This window comes from Oryctolagus cuniculus, chromosome 3, assembly GCF_051225735.1.
Source record: "Oryctolagus cuniculus isolate XC-2025 breed Fujian yellow rabbit chromosome 3, ASM5122573v1, whole genome shotgun sequence".
Taxonomy (NCBI): Eukaryota; Metazoa; Chordata; class Mammalia; order Lagomorpha; family Leporidae; genus Oryctolagus; species Oryctolagus cuniculus.
The window spans coordinates 2,375,819-2,391,779 of NC_142869.1; the positions used below are offsets into that span (position 1 = coordinate 2,375,819).

At 60.1% G+C, this 15,961-nt stretch overlaps 1 protein-coding gene across 5 annotated transcripts in view; it reads right to left on the minus strand.

Annotated features, from left to right (window-relative positions):
* Positions 1-440: 440 nt before the first annotated feature.
* SCLY (selenocysteine lyase) overlaps positions 441-15,961 on the minus strand; it is a 41,904-nt gene continuing 26,383 nt past the window's right edge. For all 5 annotated transcript variants that reach the window (XM_051838250.3, XM_089328825.1, XM_089328826.1 and 2 more), the window contains 8 exons: positions 14,261-14,388; positions 13,934-14,098; positions 13,037-13,143; positions 6,187-6,223; positions 4,083-4,166; positions 3,601-3,703; positions 2,534-2,609; positions 441-1,848 (listed from right to left, as the gene is read on the minus strand). In XM_051838250.3, coding sequence (XP_051694210.2) covers positions 1,695-1,848; positions 2,534-2,609; positions 3,601-3,703; positions 4,083-4,166; positions 6,187-6,223; positions 13,037-13,143; positions 13,934-14,098; positions 14,261-14,388 — 854 coding nt within the window. In that variant the 3' untranslated portion in view covers positions 441-1,694. The remainder of the gene's footprint in view (positions 1,849-2,533; positions 2,610-3,600; positions 3,704-4,082; positions 4,167-6,186; positions 6,224-13,036; positions 13,144-13,933; positions 14,099-14,260; positions 14,389-15,961) is intronic.

The following is a 15,961-nucleotide window of genomic DNA, read 5'->3' on the forward strand; positions in this document are numbered from 1 at the left end:
CGAGAGAACCGAGGGCCCCTGAATCTACGCTGGGACCCTGGTCATCAGCCCTCATCCCTGCGGGCTCCCAAGACCCTCCCGGGACGCAGGAGCCCCTGTGGGGCCTGTGAGGGGACAGGCAGGGGCTGGACAGGAAGGCCTCTGTGGGGAATGGGAGTCCCACGGCTTGGCTTCATCCCAGCCTCCGCCCCCAGCGGCCGAGTCTCTGTGGCTGCAACCAAAGGCCCAGTGAGCCCTGATTCCAGATTGTTCTCTTCAAGGGTCTGGGCGGGCCAAGGGGCTTTGCTGGGGAAGCCAGGGCCCGCACAGCCTCTTCCAGCAGCCACAAGAGGCTGGGGGCTCCTGGAGATTACAGTTAGGAGCTGCTGCACCCCGCCACCTGTGGCTCAGCCCCAGGGGAGCACCTGCCACGCCCACCAGAGAAACCGGACACGGTCATGCCAAGTGTGGAAACCATTTATTAGCTCGCCCCATTTCCCACAGGTGGTTCCTCGGTGACAGCACGTGGCTCTGTTACAGAGTATGCATTAGAACTCTCGGCCCTGACGGTCGTTCCTATGTCACATGTCAGAACCGTCAGCCCTGATGGTCACTCCTATGTGACATGTCAGAACCGTCAGCCCTCTGATGATCTCTCCTATGTCACACGTCAGAACCGTCAGCCCTGACGGTCCCTCCTACGTCACACATCGGAACTGTCAGCCCTGATGGTCGCTCCTATGTCACGTGTCAGAACCATCAGCCCTGACAGTCACTCCTATGTCACATGTCAGAACCGTCAGCCCTGATGGTCCCTCCTATGTCACATGTCAGAACCGTCAGCCCTCTGATGATCTCTCCTGTGTCACGTCAGAACCATCAGCCCTGATGGTCACTCCTATGTCACACATCGGAACTGTCAGCACTGACGGTCCCTCCTATGTCACATGTCAGAACCGTCAGCCCTGATGGTCACTCCTATGTCACACATCGGAACTGTCAGCACTGACGGTCCCTCCTATGTCACATGTCAGAACCGTCAGCCCTGACGGTCACTCCTATGTCACACATCGGAACTGTCAGCACTGACGGTCACTCCTATGCAAATCCCCCTCGCCGCAGGACGCTGTGTGAAGATTAAAGTCCTTCTGCAGACGGTGGGGATGAGAGCTGGGTGGGGAGATCCGATTTCCCACCTCGGGGATGGCACAGACACCGGCCGCCCATGCCAGTGGAGCAGATCAGAAGGGGAGCCAGGAGAGGCGGTGGCTCGGGGAGGGGAGGTGCCCAGTGACCTGTAGCCCACACGGCAGCAGCAAAAGTGCTCGGCCACCAAGGGTGCGTCCTGCCCTGGTCGAGGCAGGGCCCACCGAGGCGGCAGGGAGCTTCCTAGTTTCCTGACGGCGGCCAAGTGGCAGTGACTTATCGGTCCCTGGGTTTTATCTTGCAGATGAAAACGCCGCTTCCGGGCAGGGCGCTCAGGAGAGGCTCACGGATCCCTCGAGGGGCGCCGGTGTGGCTGCAGCCTGTCACTCCCGCCGTCGCCCGTGGCCAGTGGGGCCGTGGGGAGGGCTGTCTGTGCGCCTGGCAGACCCAGTCCGTGGAGAAGGCACTCGCACCGACGCCCACGCTTCACCACGCCACGCCGCGGCGGGATGAGACGAGCAGAAGCCAGACGGCTGGCGGGGGACTCCCACGAGCCGCGCGGCCCGGCACTAGGCCTGGCCCTCCAGCCGGGCCACGGCCTGCTTCAGGTCCTGCACGGCGAGCTCCACCTCGGCCCTGGTGGTGCTGCGGCCCACGCTGAGGCGCAGCGCGTTCTTGGCCACCGCGAAGGGGACGCCGCAGCTCAGCAGCACGGGCGACGGCCTGGGGACGAGGCGAGGAGGCGAGTCACTGCCCACTGTGCTCTCGGCCGGGGCGAGGGCGCCCTAAACCTCTCCCGCAGGGCCAGGCCACAGGGTGCCCATCACGGCCCCAGCCCTGCGAGTGGACATCCTGGGACAGGGCTGCGGCCAGCCTCATCTCGTGGGCCTCCTCCCTCTCTCATCTCCGTGGCTAAGACCACAGGTTCTGCGTGTCAGTTTCCTCATGAGAGAGACAGGCGACTACAGAGCCTGCAACGCAGGGCCGTGGGGGACGAGCCCTGAGTGACAGCCACCTCAGTGACAGGAGGGGTCCCTGTGCCACAGGCGGGTCTGTGCCTCTCACTTCCCCATCGTACTCCGGGCTGGCCTTGGCCTCTCTGCTTCTGTCGGTGGCTCCTGGCTTCACCTGCCCTCCGCCTGGTCCTTCGAAACCCCGCCCACCTTCCCTCATCTACTGTGTGGGCTGGGCCCACCCACCCCTACCTGACCCTACCTGCCCCTACCTGCCCCTACCTGCCCCTACCTGCCCCACACAGCCCTCCCGGAGCCTCCCACCCCAGCCCAGCCCCACAGGCACCTCACCCTGCAGCAAGCCAGGAAGTGACCTCGCCTGCCCCAGGCGGTTCCACTGCTTGGTGCCCACACCCTCAACCCCACAGCACTGGGTGTGGCGTGGGGGTACTTACTGGTCCCCGAGGTCCGAGTGGCATGCGGCCCCTACGCTGGCCAGCAGCATCCGGCACTGTGCGAGCACCAGGCGGCCTGCGGAGACAGAGCGTGGCCTGCTGAGACGGGGCCGGGGCAGGCTGCCCTCCACCCTGCCCGGGACGGTGTCTGCCCGGCCCTCAAGCCAGTGTCCGGCTCCCGCAGCAGGTCCAGGCAAACACACACAGCAGATTCCTCTGCCTCCCCCGGGCCTGGGAGGGGAGCCTGCTGCTGGCTTCTGAGCCAGAGACCCCGGGAGCTCACTCCCCGAAGCCAGAGGCTTCTCCCTCTTTTTTCCCAAGGACAGAAATTGAACATTAGAGCGCCGACTGCTGACACAACTGAAATGAGAATCTCTGGGACTCTCCGTGAGACGAACCCAGCGGCCACCGAGCAGGGGCTGCTGGGAGGAGCCAGGGAGCCCGCAGGCTCCTGGCAGGGACAATGCGTCAGGGCAGGCGGCACCAAGGCTTCTCCAGGCCCCCAGGGTCCCTGTGTTAACCCAGGAGCCTGAGAGGGCCACCGCCCTCCCCTTCAAGGAGGGCCGAAGCCTGAATGCAGCCACGGCGCTTCTGTGCCCCGACGAGCCCCGGCTGGCCAAGGCCTGGACTTGGGCCCCCAGCGAGCCCTACTGCTCCCGGCGCGCAGTGCAGCTGCAGGAAGAAGGAAGCCCGCGGGCTTGGCTCCGGCCGGTTTTCCTGGACACAGGATGACTTATAAAGACTGCTGGCAGAGGTGGGCAAGCAGCCTGGAACGTAGTCCATCTGTTTCCCTCCCGGGGGCCCCAGCTCGGCGACAAGGACCGGTGTGTGACCCGCACGCGTCCACACTTAGCGCCTTAGTGCAGAGCTCGGGCAGAGAGAAAGCGCGGTGACAGGAGCCCCGCGGGACGGCGACCCAGGGCCCCGGCAGCGCTCGGTGCAGACCCGGGGGGCGGTGTCACGCCCAGGGCAGCCACGGGCAAGGGGGAGGTGCTGGCTCAGAAGCAGCTCATGGCACGGGAGCAGCACTGCTATGGGGGGGGGGGGCAGGGGAGACAGGCAGTCACCTGGAAGCTGGGGTCCCCGGATGGAGACGTTACAGGTGTTCGGCAGCCGCTCAGCCCCTGGAAACCGGTTATTGAGATGGATTCTCTTTTTACCAAACTCAGCCTGGAAAAAAGTGTGATTGGGCGACAGCTTCACAGACCTCTCCACTTTAGCCTTTTCTAGAACACAAAATCTCGACGTGCGCGTTTCTCTGATCGACACGCATCTGCGTGGACCAGTCAGGGACAGACAGGCTACGTGAAGCACGGTTAGGGTCCCTGTGGGCCTCCTGCACCCAGCCACTACACACGTCTCTGGTGTGCTTCACCAGGATCTGCGGTGACGGTCCTCCCGGGCGGGGACCTTCTCCAGGTGTCTCAGCGACCCCCACCCCCCAACACCGCGATGCGCTCGCAGTGAGCTCCTGACGCCCACGCTCTCACCGCCCATTTCCGGCCGGGCAGCCTGGGCCCCCAGGAGCGCCCCCAGCCTCCCCGCTCACCTCCAGCCTCTCCTCCAGGTAGTCTCGGACGTCTCTCATGTGGGCCTCGTAAGCCTCACAGTTCGCGGTCACCAGCTCAGCAGCCTGGGGAGACACGGGGCAGCGCGGGGAACCCAGTTACTGCAGGACGGGGGAGCGGTGGCTTCAAACACCACAGGAGACACCCCGGGAAGCCGCCCCTCCTGGGACCATGGCAAGCAGACACAGTGTTCGGGTGGTGACAGTGTCGGGGCTGTGACACACACTGGGGGAGCCACCTGCCCTTCCCAGTGGCTTCAGGTACTGGAGGCACCTCAGCAAGTAAGCCCCCAAAGGACCCCCTGGGAAGTAGGTGAGAGAGAGAGTGGGGGGCACAGTAAGGGAGGAGGTGCATGCAGGCTGGGGGGTCTGAGAGGGGCTGTGCAGGGCATGGAGAATCGTCCGGCACAGACAAAGGGACCAGAAGTGGGGGGTGGGCAGCCAGGGACAGGACTGCAGCTGGAGCTGAGTAAGGGACAAGATGATCATTTGCGTGTGTAAGGGCCACTGCGGCTGCCGTGGACAGAGGCTCAGGGGCCAGGGCAGGCGTCCACAGCATCAGGCAGGACTTGGTGGTGGCCACGAGAATGGACGAGGCAGGTCCTTGATACCTTCCAGACAGAACACAGAGAACGCTGCTGCGTTAGGCGCGGGCAACAAGACACAGAAGGCGCCGAGGGCAGTCCTCAGATTTCTGAAGACCCTGCGGGGTGGGGTCTTCAGGGTGAGAGGGAGGCTGGGGGACAGACTGGGGCGTGTCTGGAACGGGTGGAAATGTCCAGCGTGCGGCAGGAACACAGGCACCCGGGAAGGGTCAGGACCGCCCTCCAGCCCTGTGAGGCCGGGTTCGAGGAGCAGGGGCTGGTGTTACAGCCACAGACCGGCAGCAGGGCTGGGCATGAAGGCAGAACAGAACACGGAGGGAGGGGCGCGCCGGAGAGGGCGGGGCCTGGCCGCGCCAGGGTCTGCCACGGCCAACGCTGAGGCCCAGAACACGGCAGAGGCTGAGAAGCTGCGATGTGGACGTGGCCTCGGTGTGGACATGGACCCAGTCCAGGTGGGCAGGGAGAGAGGGGCTGAGACAGCCATGAGCCCTGTGCAGGTACCTGGGAGCTGGCCGAGGAGCCGCTGGCCGAAGCTTTGTCTAGGAAGCGGCCACTCCAAACCCCACCGTGCTGGCGGGACAGCGGCCTGTGAAACCTTGACCCGGGACGTGAGCCGGGTGTCTCGGAGCCCGTGGGCCTCGTCTCCAGGAGCCGGTGCTGGGCTCCCACAGAACACATTTACTCCCAGTGAGTGCAGCCGTGGTTATCACGGCACAACACGGCGGCCAGTTACGACCGCAATCCCGAATGTTCCAAGTCACAGTGCACGTACGCCCCTCCGAGCACCTGCCACGCGCCAAGGCCAAGCCGCTGCCCGCACACAGCTGCTGGGGGCGACGGCCAGGAGAGACACAGACGCTGGCATGCTGTAGGGAGCAGCTGCGTAGCGTAGGGACTGACGCCGGCACTGCACACTGCGGCTCCTGCTCCTGACGCTGGGAAGCACGGGGAGGCCTCAGGCAGCTGGGTTCCCGCCGCTCCCCTGGGAGGCCTGGGTGAGTCCTGGCTCCCCACTGTGGCCCTGGCCAGTCCTGGCTGTTGTGGGCGATGGGGTGGGGCTGGGGAATGAACCAGCAGAGGAGCTTTCTCTCAACAGAAACCCAGATGGGGGAGAGCAGGGAGGGGCCTCTCTGCCTGAGCAAACTCCAGGTCCCCCACGAACCCCGTCTGCTGCAGCTGCGCCTGGGCCCGGGCCTGGGGAGAGCTGGCAATGGGCTGCCCTCGGCCAAGACGGCCTGCAGCCCTCCAGGTGAGGCAGGGCGCCCGGGCTGCCTGCAGCTGCGGGAAGGGGCCAGACGGCCTGTGGGAGGATCTCACAGCCGTTCCTCGGGAAAGACGAGAGCGCAGAGCTTGGGCATGTGCAAGCTGTCTCCCAGCTCTGGGAAGGGGGCTCTCCAGGTGGGTAAGCCAGCTCCGGGCTTCTCCACGAGTCCCGGTGACGTGGCCACGCAGGGCCCCGCTGCGCAGGCGCCGTGGCTTACCTTCCCGAGGCCGGCAATCATCGGGGTGTTCTCCGTCCTGCAGGTGGGGCGAGAATGAACAAGCGCACATGAACATTGCCGTGTCGGAATGAAGACAGCACACCTCGGCCCCCCAGCTGCGCCACCCAGGCACCCCGACGGCGCCCCAAACCATAACCCTCTGCAGCTTCTCCTCCTGGCCCAGTGACGGCCACACGGCCCACGGGGGGTGACACACCTCTCGATGGTCCCTACAGCGCCAGGTAGGACGCGGCGGAATCCTCTGAAGCGGGGGTGAGAACCCTTTTCCTGCCGCAGGCCGTTCGGATAGGGACCCCATCACTCGCCTGCTACAGGTGTGCTGAATTCCAAGCCCTGCCGCGGCTGCTTCGGCAGGGCCAGACCTAATGGCTCGGCAGGCCTCACACCGCCTGTAGCCGATGGCCTCAGACACCAGCAGACAAGGGACCGACAGACCCGCGCTGCTCATACTGCGATCCGAAAGACTGCTCATCTGAGTGCTTCTCCCTGCTTTTAAGGGGAAAAGCTCACAAAGGTTTACTTCTGACTGAGCAGAATCTTTCCAGGCTCTTGGAGCTGGCTGCCGCCTGGACTTCCTGGTCAGCGTGGGTGCTGACGGCGCCCGGTGGCCGGCATCTCCCCGGGGGCGGGCGCTGTTGCACACGACGTCACGCCGGCTGGTCTGCCAAACGGGCGTCTTCCCTGGTGAAAAGTCCCCGCGTGTCCTTCGCCCGTTTTCGGCCGGTTTCTTTTCCTCTTGAGTTCTCCGTGTTCCGGACCCCTCGTCTTGTCAGATGCGCTCGTGCGGCTCATCTTTCCTGAAGCAGAAGTTGCGCATTTTCAAGAGGTTGGATTTTTCCTTTTTTGGCTGTTTTGATAGTCTAAGAACTCCGTCTCATGTTACAACCTGAACGTTTCCTCTGTTTTCCCCAGAAGTTTCAAGGCTTTATGTTTTACGTGTAACTTCACGGTCTAGTTTGAGTTAATGTTTTCTTAGGTCTGCGACTTTGGGAAGTTCATTTCCCCCAGGGATGTCTAAGTGCTGACAAGCCGTCTTTCTCCACTAAATTTATTTGCATCTCTGTCAGATCACCTGGGCTTGTTTCTGGTTGTCCGACCTGTTCCATGATGTCCCGTGCTGGGATTTCGAGACACCGTGTAGGGCTTGGATATAAACCTGGCCTCCGTACTGAGTTGAACCTTCTGCCCATTTGTTTACATCTTTGACTTCTTCCATCCACGCTGCGTAGTTCCCAGCCCCCAAGCTCAGCATTTTGTTGGATTTACATGAGCATTTTACTACAGTTGGCATTGTTTTCGCTGTCCATGGGTTCATTACTGACATAGAAAGCTACAGCAGATCTGCGACTTGGCTGCGCTCACTGATCGGCGCTAGGAGTTTTCTTGCGCGTTCCTCGGGACTTCGGACGGGCAGTATCGCGTGAATGGATGAGGGACAAGCGTGCCGCTTCTTCTCTCATCTGCACACCTTCGGCTTCCTTTTCTTGCCTTACTGCTCCGACCAGGAAACTCCCAGCATTCTCCTGCGCGTGGGCCTCACTCTCCTTCCCACAGGGGGGACGCAGTGGGCTCTCACGGAGGGCAACGCCAGCTGGAGGTCTTATTTAGTTCTTAGCCTTCATTTTCCGCATTTTTAACATGAGTGGGTGTTGGATTTTGTCAAATTTTTTCCCATCAAATATGTTTATGCTTATTCATTAGCCTACTAATATGGTAGACAATACAACTGACTTCAGATTTGTTTATTTGAAGGCAGAGTGGTAGAGGGAGAGGGAGCGACACAGGGAGATCTTCTGGCTGCTGGTTCACTCCCCAGATGGCCTCAGTAGCCACGGCTGGGTCGGGCTGCAGCCAGGAGCACAGAACTCCATCCAGGTCTTCCACATGGGTTCCAGGGATCCAACCACAAACCATCTTCATCTGCCTCCCAGGAGCATTAGCCGGAAACTGGGCTGGAAGCAGAGTGGCGGACCTGCGCTGGCGCTTTGATGTGGGGTGCTGACACCGCAAGCAGCCGCTTGACCCACTGCACCACGTCTGCTCAACTGATTCGTCAGTACGGAACCAGCCCTGCATCCCTGGAAGTTCCACGTGGCCCCGGTCTACACTCCTTCTGTGTTAACATCCTGTTGAAGACGGTCTACACTCCTTCTGTGTTAACATCCTGTCGAAGACGGTCTACACTCCTTCTGTGTTAACATCTGTCGAAGACGGTCTACACTCCTTCTGTGTTAACATCCTGTCGAAGATTCTGCATCTAAATTCATGCGGGGCGGTGGTGCAGTCTGGTTGTTTTGTCTTTGGTTTTGGTATCGGGGTAATAGCTTCATCAAATAAACGGACACGTTCCTTCCAAAACAGCGTGCAGAAGTGGTAATTCCTCAGACCCTCGGCAACTTTCTTCAGTAAAAACTTCCAGGCCTGGAGATCTCTCTGTGGGGGGGTGGAGGACTCTAAGCTACAAGTGCAGTTTTCAAACAGTGATGCGGCTCCCCCAGCGGCCCATTTCATGATGTGAGCTTGCGCTGTGGTCACTTGTGCTGTGGTCACATGTAGCTGTGGTCACCTGTGATGTGCCACTTGTGCTGTGGTCACCTGTGCTGTGCTCACTTGTGCCGTGTCACTTGTGCTGTGGTCACCTGTGCTGTCATTTGTACTGTCACTTGTAGCTGTGGTCACTTGAGCTGTGTTCACTTGTGCTGTGGTCACTTGAGCTGTGGTCACATGTAGCTGTGGTCACTTGTGCTGTGGTCACCTGTGCTATCACTTGTACTGTCACTTGTGCTGTGGTCACCTGAGCTGTGGTCACTTGAGCTGTGGTCACCTGTGCTGTGGTCACTTGTAGCTGTGGTCACTTGCGCTGTAGTCACTTGTAGCTGTGGTCACTTGTGCTGTGGTCACTTGAGCTGTGGTCACCTGTGCTGTGGTCACTTGAGCTGTGGTCACTTGAGCTGTGTTCACTTGTGCTGTGGTCACTTGCGCTGTGGTCACCTGTGCTGTGGTCACTTGAGCTGTGGTCACCTGTGCTGTGGTCACATGTAGCTGTGGTCACTTGTAGCTGTGGTCACCTGTGCTGTGGTCACTTGTGCTGTGGTCACCTGTGCTGTGGTCACTTGTAGCTGTGGTCACTTGCACTGTAGTCACTTGTAGCTGTGGTCACTTGTGCTGTGGTCACCTGTGCTGTGGTCACTTGCGCTGTGGTCACCTGTGCTGTGGTCACTTGTAGCTGTGGTCACCTGTGCTGTGGTCACTTGAGCTGTGTTCACTTGTGCTGTGGTCACTTGTGCTGTGGTCACCTGTGCTGTGGTCACTTGCGCTGTGGTCACCTGTGCTGTCACCTGTGCTGTGGTCACCTGTGCTGTGGTCACTTGCGCTGTGGTCACTTGTGCTGTGGTCACCTGTGCTGTGGTCACCTGTGCTGAGGGACTGGTTCATTTCACCTGAGCTGCCAGCCCTGTGGGCAGAGGTGTCTGGCACTCCCTCTCTAGCTGCTCCACCCCCAGTGTTGTCTTCTCTGTCAGTCTTGCTCGCGGTTTGTCAGTTTATTTGCTTATTTCTTGAAGACCCCGCTCCTTGTCGCACTGGATTTTCTTGTCCTGTGTTTGTCTCCGATTTCATCGATCTCTGTTCTGGGCTTCCTTCTGTTTACGCTGTGGTCTGTGGTGCTCTCTCGGGGTGAGTCAGATCGCGGACTTTTCCCCAACACGCATTTAGTGCCATCACCTCCCTCTGGCACCGCTTGGGCTGTGCCTCACAGCTTCTGCTGTCTGGGGTTCTCACTGTTCTTCAGTTCAATGTGTTGGACCCACAGACTGTTTAGAAGTGAGTTGCTTGTATCCAAGTGCCTGGCACTTTGCCGATTATTTTTCCGTCACCAACTCTTACTTTGATTCCATGGCGGTCAGGGAAAATACACTATATGATTTCAATTCTTTTCAAAAACATTAATGAATTTTATTCATTGGAAAGGCAAAGAGATGGACAGACAGACAGATGGTGGTCAAAGAGGGGTCCCCCACCTGCTGGTTCTCTCCCCAAATGCCTGCAACAGACAGGGCTGGGCTAACTCAAAGCCAGGAGCCCAGAACTCAATCCAAGTCTCCCACGTGGGCAGCAGGGACTTAAATCCTTGAGTTATCACCTGCTGCCTCCCAGAGTGTGTGCTGTCAGGAAGCCGCGTCAGAAGCAGGGTTCCGGGGCTTGAACCAGGCGCTCTGATATGGGATTCAGGCACCCTGAGCGGAGACTTAACTGCCGGGCCACACACCCACCCCCCACAACTTTCAGAGTTCCCCTGTCGAGAGCTGGGTCTCCTTTATGTTCCTTTACCTTCGCCTTTCTGTAACGACGTTCAATACTTCCTTTATTTATTTCTAGAACCCCATCAGGCATTGTGACAATTTTGCTTATCACACAGAATTTAGAAAACTGGGGAGGGGAGGTCACCGTTGTGGGACAGCAGGTTAAGCTGCCGTTCGCCACGGGGGCACTCTGTGTCGGCACGGACCCGAGTCCCGGCCACTGTGCTCTGACCCAGCTCCCCGACAATGCGCCGGGGAAGGCGGGGAAAGGCGGCCCAAGCTCGGGCCCTTTTCACGCACGAGGGAGACCAGGCTGCGGCTTCCTGGCTCCTGCAGCCTCTGGGGAGTGAACCAGGGAATGGGAGACCTCTCTCTGTCCCTATCACTCTACCTTTCAAATGAATGAACAAACAAATAAATGCATCTTAGAAAGGAAAGTGAAGAGGAGAAGGAACACGCACTGTACTTGGGAGGGAGCTGCTAGTTTTTCCTTCGTCTAAGAGTGCCCTGCTTCCCCGTCAGGCTGGGTGCACCTGCTGGGTCCAGGGCTCCGGGGCAGGACACCTTCTTGGAGCGCCTGGCAAACCCTGACCACTTTCTTCTGGGCTCCGTGTTTCTGATGACAGACCCTCTGCTTCCCCATCGGGGATGCCTCACTTCTCTCTGGGTGCCTTCAACACCTCCTCCTGTCTCCTCCATTCTGAGAAGTGCAGCTGGAAGTCCTGGCATGGATTTTGTGGTGGGGTGGCTTCTGTTTGGGGTGTGCTCAGCTCCTCAGCACGTGTTTGCGTGTCTGCCAAAGCAGGGCGTCTCCCAGCCCTGCCCACGTGTTCTCCTGCGGGGCTCTCGACGGCGCAGTGCCCACCTCCCAGCGGCTGCACACGTCTCTCCCAGTCTCTGTCTGGGGCCTGGACTCCTGTGGTTCTTTCAGCCCACTGGTTCTGACCTTCGTCCTCCCACCCTGCTGTCTAACCCATCCGCCGAGCGTCACTGGACTTTCTGGGTATAAAATCTCCGCTTGGTTCTTTGCTGCACGTTATCTCTAACACTTGCTGCTTCGTTTGCTTCAAGCGTGTTCTTGGTTTCACACTGAAGCATTTTTATTGTTTCCTGTAACAGGTTTGTCGGAGAATTCCGGCACCCGTCTCCCCTCAGTGAGTCACGCCGTCTTTTTCACTCAGTTCGCAACCTTCACAGTTCTTGGTATAACTAACGCATGTGACGCTGGCACTTTGTTTGTTTCCGACACAGGGAAGGGGTCTTCCCAATGCTGCCAGGCGGAAGGGTCGGGGAGGCTCCTTCCCTGTTACCGCATCCTCACGTGGTTCTCCCGGCACCGTGGTATGGGTGCTCGCTCCCCGCTGGTGCAGTGAAATGGCTCCCATGCCCCTCTCTGCCCTGGCAGGGGTGTGGGGATGGCTGGGTGCAGCGTGGGGCACGTGGGAGTCTGGGCCTCCTGCTCGGCCCGTGTGATGGGGAGGGGGTGACAGTGCAGCTCCCTCTGGGGTGCCCGGTCAGAGCAGGTTTTCCCTTGAGAGGCTGTTCCCTCTGGTCTGCAGCTACAGAGAGCACCTTCAGGGGGGCCCTTTCTGCTGCCCTCACTGGTGTTCTGGGTTGCTGGCGTCCTTAGCTCTAAGGGTGAGAGACAAGAGGCAAAAGAAAGCTCAGGGCCCGGCACTGTGGCGCAGCGGGTAAAGCTGCCACCTGCAGCACCGGCATCCATATGGGCACTGGTTCGAGTCCCGGCTGCTCCACTTCTGATCCAGCTCTCTGCTGTGGCCTGGGAAAGCAGTAGAAGGTGGCCCAAGTGCTTGGGTCCCTGCACCCAAGTAGGAGACCTGGAGGAAGCTCCTGGCTCCTGGCTTAGGATTAGCCCAGCTCTGGCTGTTATTTGCGGAGTGAATCAGTGGCTGGAAGACCTCTCTCTCTGCCTCTCTCTCTTTCTGCCTCTCTCTAACTCTGCCTTTCAGATAAATACATCTTTCAAAAAAAAAAAAAAAAAAAAAAAAAAAAAAAAAACCTTACAGGACTCCCCACCGTGCTGTTCCCATGTCTCCCCCTTTCTTACTGTGAGGTTTCTGACAGAACCTGTGGCGCTGGTACTCATTTCCAGATAGAGGCATCCATGTACATCCAGGGGACATGGAGCGAGCAAAGGGAAGCCAGGATGCTTCTACGTGGCCCTGCTGCTCCCACCGTGAAGGGCACAGCAGCACGTCCCGCCACGAGGCCAGAAGGGTCCAGCAGTGTGCAGCTAGTGGGCTGGGCCAAAATAACCAGGGGCGTGGAGTGCTTTGAGGGGTCCGAGGAGACAGATTTCCTGTGCTGCTGGGAATCGCTCCTGAAGACGGCACAGCTGGGAGTCAGTGCAGGACTGACCCGGAGCCACCTCTGATTTGGTCACGGTGTCAACGGTGCTACACGGCACTCCCAAAAGGCAGAAGAAACGGCACTAGGTCGTGTCAGGACATCGCTGCTCCACAGGCAGCCTGGCCAGTGTGTTAGAGACCGTGAACTTTCTACATTACCCTGGCCTGAAATTCCGCTCTTGTCCACCTCCAAACAGCATGGGGTACAGAGGGGTGAGTTCACCGAGCCCGCGGACATAAAGCGCGCCGATCCTGGGGCCGTAGAACTGGAAGGAAAAGTCAGGCAGTCACTCAGAAGCCTGTGGCAGCCTCGTCTGCACAGAGCTAAGTGCTCAGAGCACAGACACCCTCCGCGACACGCAGGGCTTCCTGTGAGCCCGAGGCCACGCCCCCACTGCTCCTGCAGGTGCACGGTGGAGCCCCAGCCTCAGAGGAGGGTGGGTGCTGGTCCCCAGCTCGGTGGCGGGCAGAGCCCCTGCACACCACATGACAGAATTTGTACACGGAGAGGGCTTTTCCTGCACCTGCGTCTGGGCTTCCAGCTGATGGGATGTGAACTCTAAGTGCCCCGCGTCAGGCCGGCACACACTCCGTGGAAGTCAGACAGAGTGCCGACCACACGGCACCTGCTAGGGCTCAGGGGGCAGCGCAGGCCCCTGAGAGGCCTCAGTAGGAACCGTTTCCCCCACTTCACCGCCAAGCCAGAGTGCCGAGACTAGGCCCCGGCACCGAGGAGGCATGCTCACCACGCGTGAGAAAGCCACGGTCCCTGAGCTGCACACCGTCTGTCTGCAGGAACACCCTCTGCAGAGGACGGCCACCACTCCCTCCTGCCCGAGGCCTCCCCGTGGATCCCAAGGTCCCCTACCCTGGGCACCCCCCTGTCCTGTCGTGGCACTCATCACAGGGCACCTGAGCTGCTGCTGGCCCCTGCTCTTGAAGTGCCCGAGGGCAGGGGCCGCAGGTCGCTGGTGGTAGCCGGCGGTGAGGCAGCGGCACTGCAGGCTCTGCTCCGAGGCGCCTCCCCCAGGAGGGAAGTGACCGCTGCAGACCCACCTTGTGCCCCACGATGGTCAGGAAGTCCACACCCAGGTCCTCCACATCCACGCGCCTCTTCCCCAACGCCTGCGCGGCGTCCGTGTGCAGCAGGACGCGGGGCAGCCCAGACGCTGCCCGCTTCTGGTTCAGGGCTGCGATGCGCTGGCTGATTTCGGGGACAGGCTGAAGCAAGGGAAAACACACGGCTGAGCGCGTAGCTTCGACGTCGGCAGCAAGTGCAGGCGGACAGAGGAGGAGAGGCCCGAGCGGAGCAGCATGGGGACAGCTCCAGCGCCTGACACCTCTCTGCCCGGGGGGAGCTCCAGGAAGAAGAGAGGGGCTCACCATGATGATGCCAGTCTCGTTATTGGCCAGCATGATGGTCACCAGGCACGTGGTGGGACGGACTGCGGCCAGGACGTCGTCTACCTCCACCTGCCCGCTCACCTTGGACACTGGGACAAAGGTGACCGCTGAGATGCAAAACACAAGTATCCAAGTTAACCACCAGAAGAGCTTCTGAAATTCCATTGAGACACAGTTCAACAGCACCATTTTCTGCAGTTGTAAACATAACAGCGGTGGGTTTTGGCCAGCAGTCAAGACACAGGTTAAAATGACCGAGCACCAGGTCGCAGTGCCTGGGTGCAGCACCCGCCTCTGGCTCCTGACTCCAGCTTCCTGCTAACGTGCATCCTGGGAGGTAGATGATGGCTCAGGTAGTGGGTCCCTGCACCCGTGTGAGAGACCTGGACTGGACTCCCAGCTCCAGGCTTTGGCCCTGGCTGGGGCCACTGTGGGTGTTTTGGGGAGTGAATCAGCAGGTGGGAGCTCTGTTTTTCTGTCTCTCAAATGATTCGATACATAACTTTTTCAAAAAAGTAATTTATGTTCAAAGTTCAGAGAACTGAAGGAGCGGAAACCGCCAGCCTCGCCCGGAAGTGACCCCTGCAGCCGTTCTCACCCAGACGCTTCCTCAGCTCCGTGACGCTGGCGAGGCTGTTTTCACGGGACACGCGGAAAGGTACCTGCGAGACGGGAACACGCCAGGGAGGCCGGCCCGCTCACAGGTGCACACGCATCGTAGCACACCAGGCACTCGGCTTCACTCACTCAACGGAGCCATCACCTGCTAAGCACCTACCACGCGCTGGGCCTGACACAGGCGCTCATGAACTCAGGACTTAACCGGAGCTTTTGGTGGAAAATGGTGGGAGACAGATGCAGCTCAGGGCCCCGCTTATCCTCTAGATAAGAGTTAGACTACAGTGCCAAGAGGGGTATTGTCCGTGGCTACACGAGGTTAATAGGAGCAGAAAAACACCCCACTCAGAACACTTGGAGAGAAACACGGGAGAATCCAGGACCACCCCAGTTCAAGGCAAACAGCATGGAGGACTGCGCCAGGCAACAGACTGGGTTCAGCCCTGTGGCAGCCCTGCCTCACCCCAGCCAGTGGGTGCCTAGGCGCCGGCCTCAGACCGAGACAGAAAGGGCAAAAGGCAAGATCGACAGTGAGACCCGTAGAGGGGCATGGGAAAGGCCCCTGTGCCCAGAAGGACAGCAAAGGGGCTGGGTCCACTGCTCCAGCACTGCACAGCGCTGCACACACAGAGCCCACAGGGGCTGCACGGAGGCGCCTGCTACGCACACATCTGGGGCTGGAGCTGAGCCCCAGGCCGCCCACACGGAGCACTGGGACACTGCACCCGCCCTGGTGGACAGTCAGGGCTGCCAGGCCCACGAGGACAGTCGGCATGGTCGGGAAGAACCAGGGTGAACAGGAGAGGGCCCAGAGAGAGCCCAGGCGCAGCAAAGGAAGCCAGGCTCCCAGCCGAGCCTCGGAAATGCTCGCGACACCCCAAGAACGGGGGTCTACAGTGATGGCCCTGCACGTTCCCCAAGAACGGGGGTCTGCAGTGAAGTGACTGCACGTTCCCCACAGCAGAAACATTCTCCTCAAGTCCTCAACCGCGAGACGCAGGGACTGCGGGAACAGAATTCTTTCACAGCTTGACCACAGAAACAGCAAGCTGTCTGGCCCAG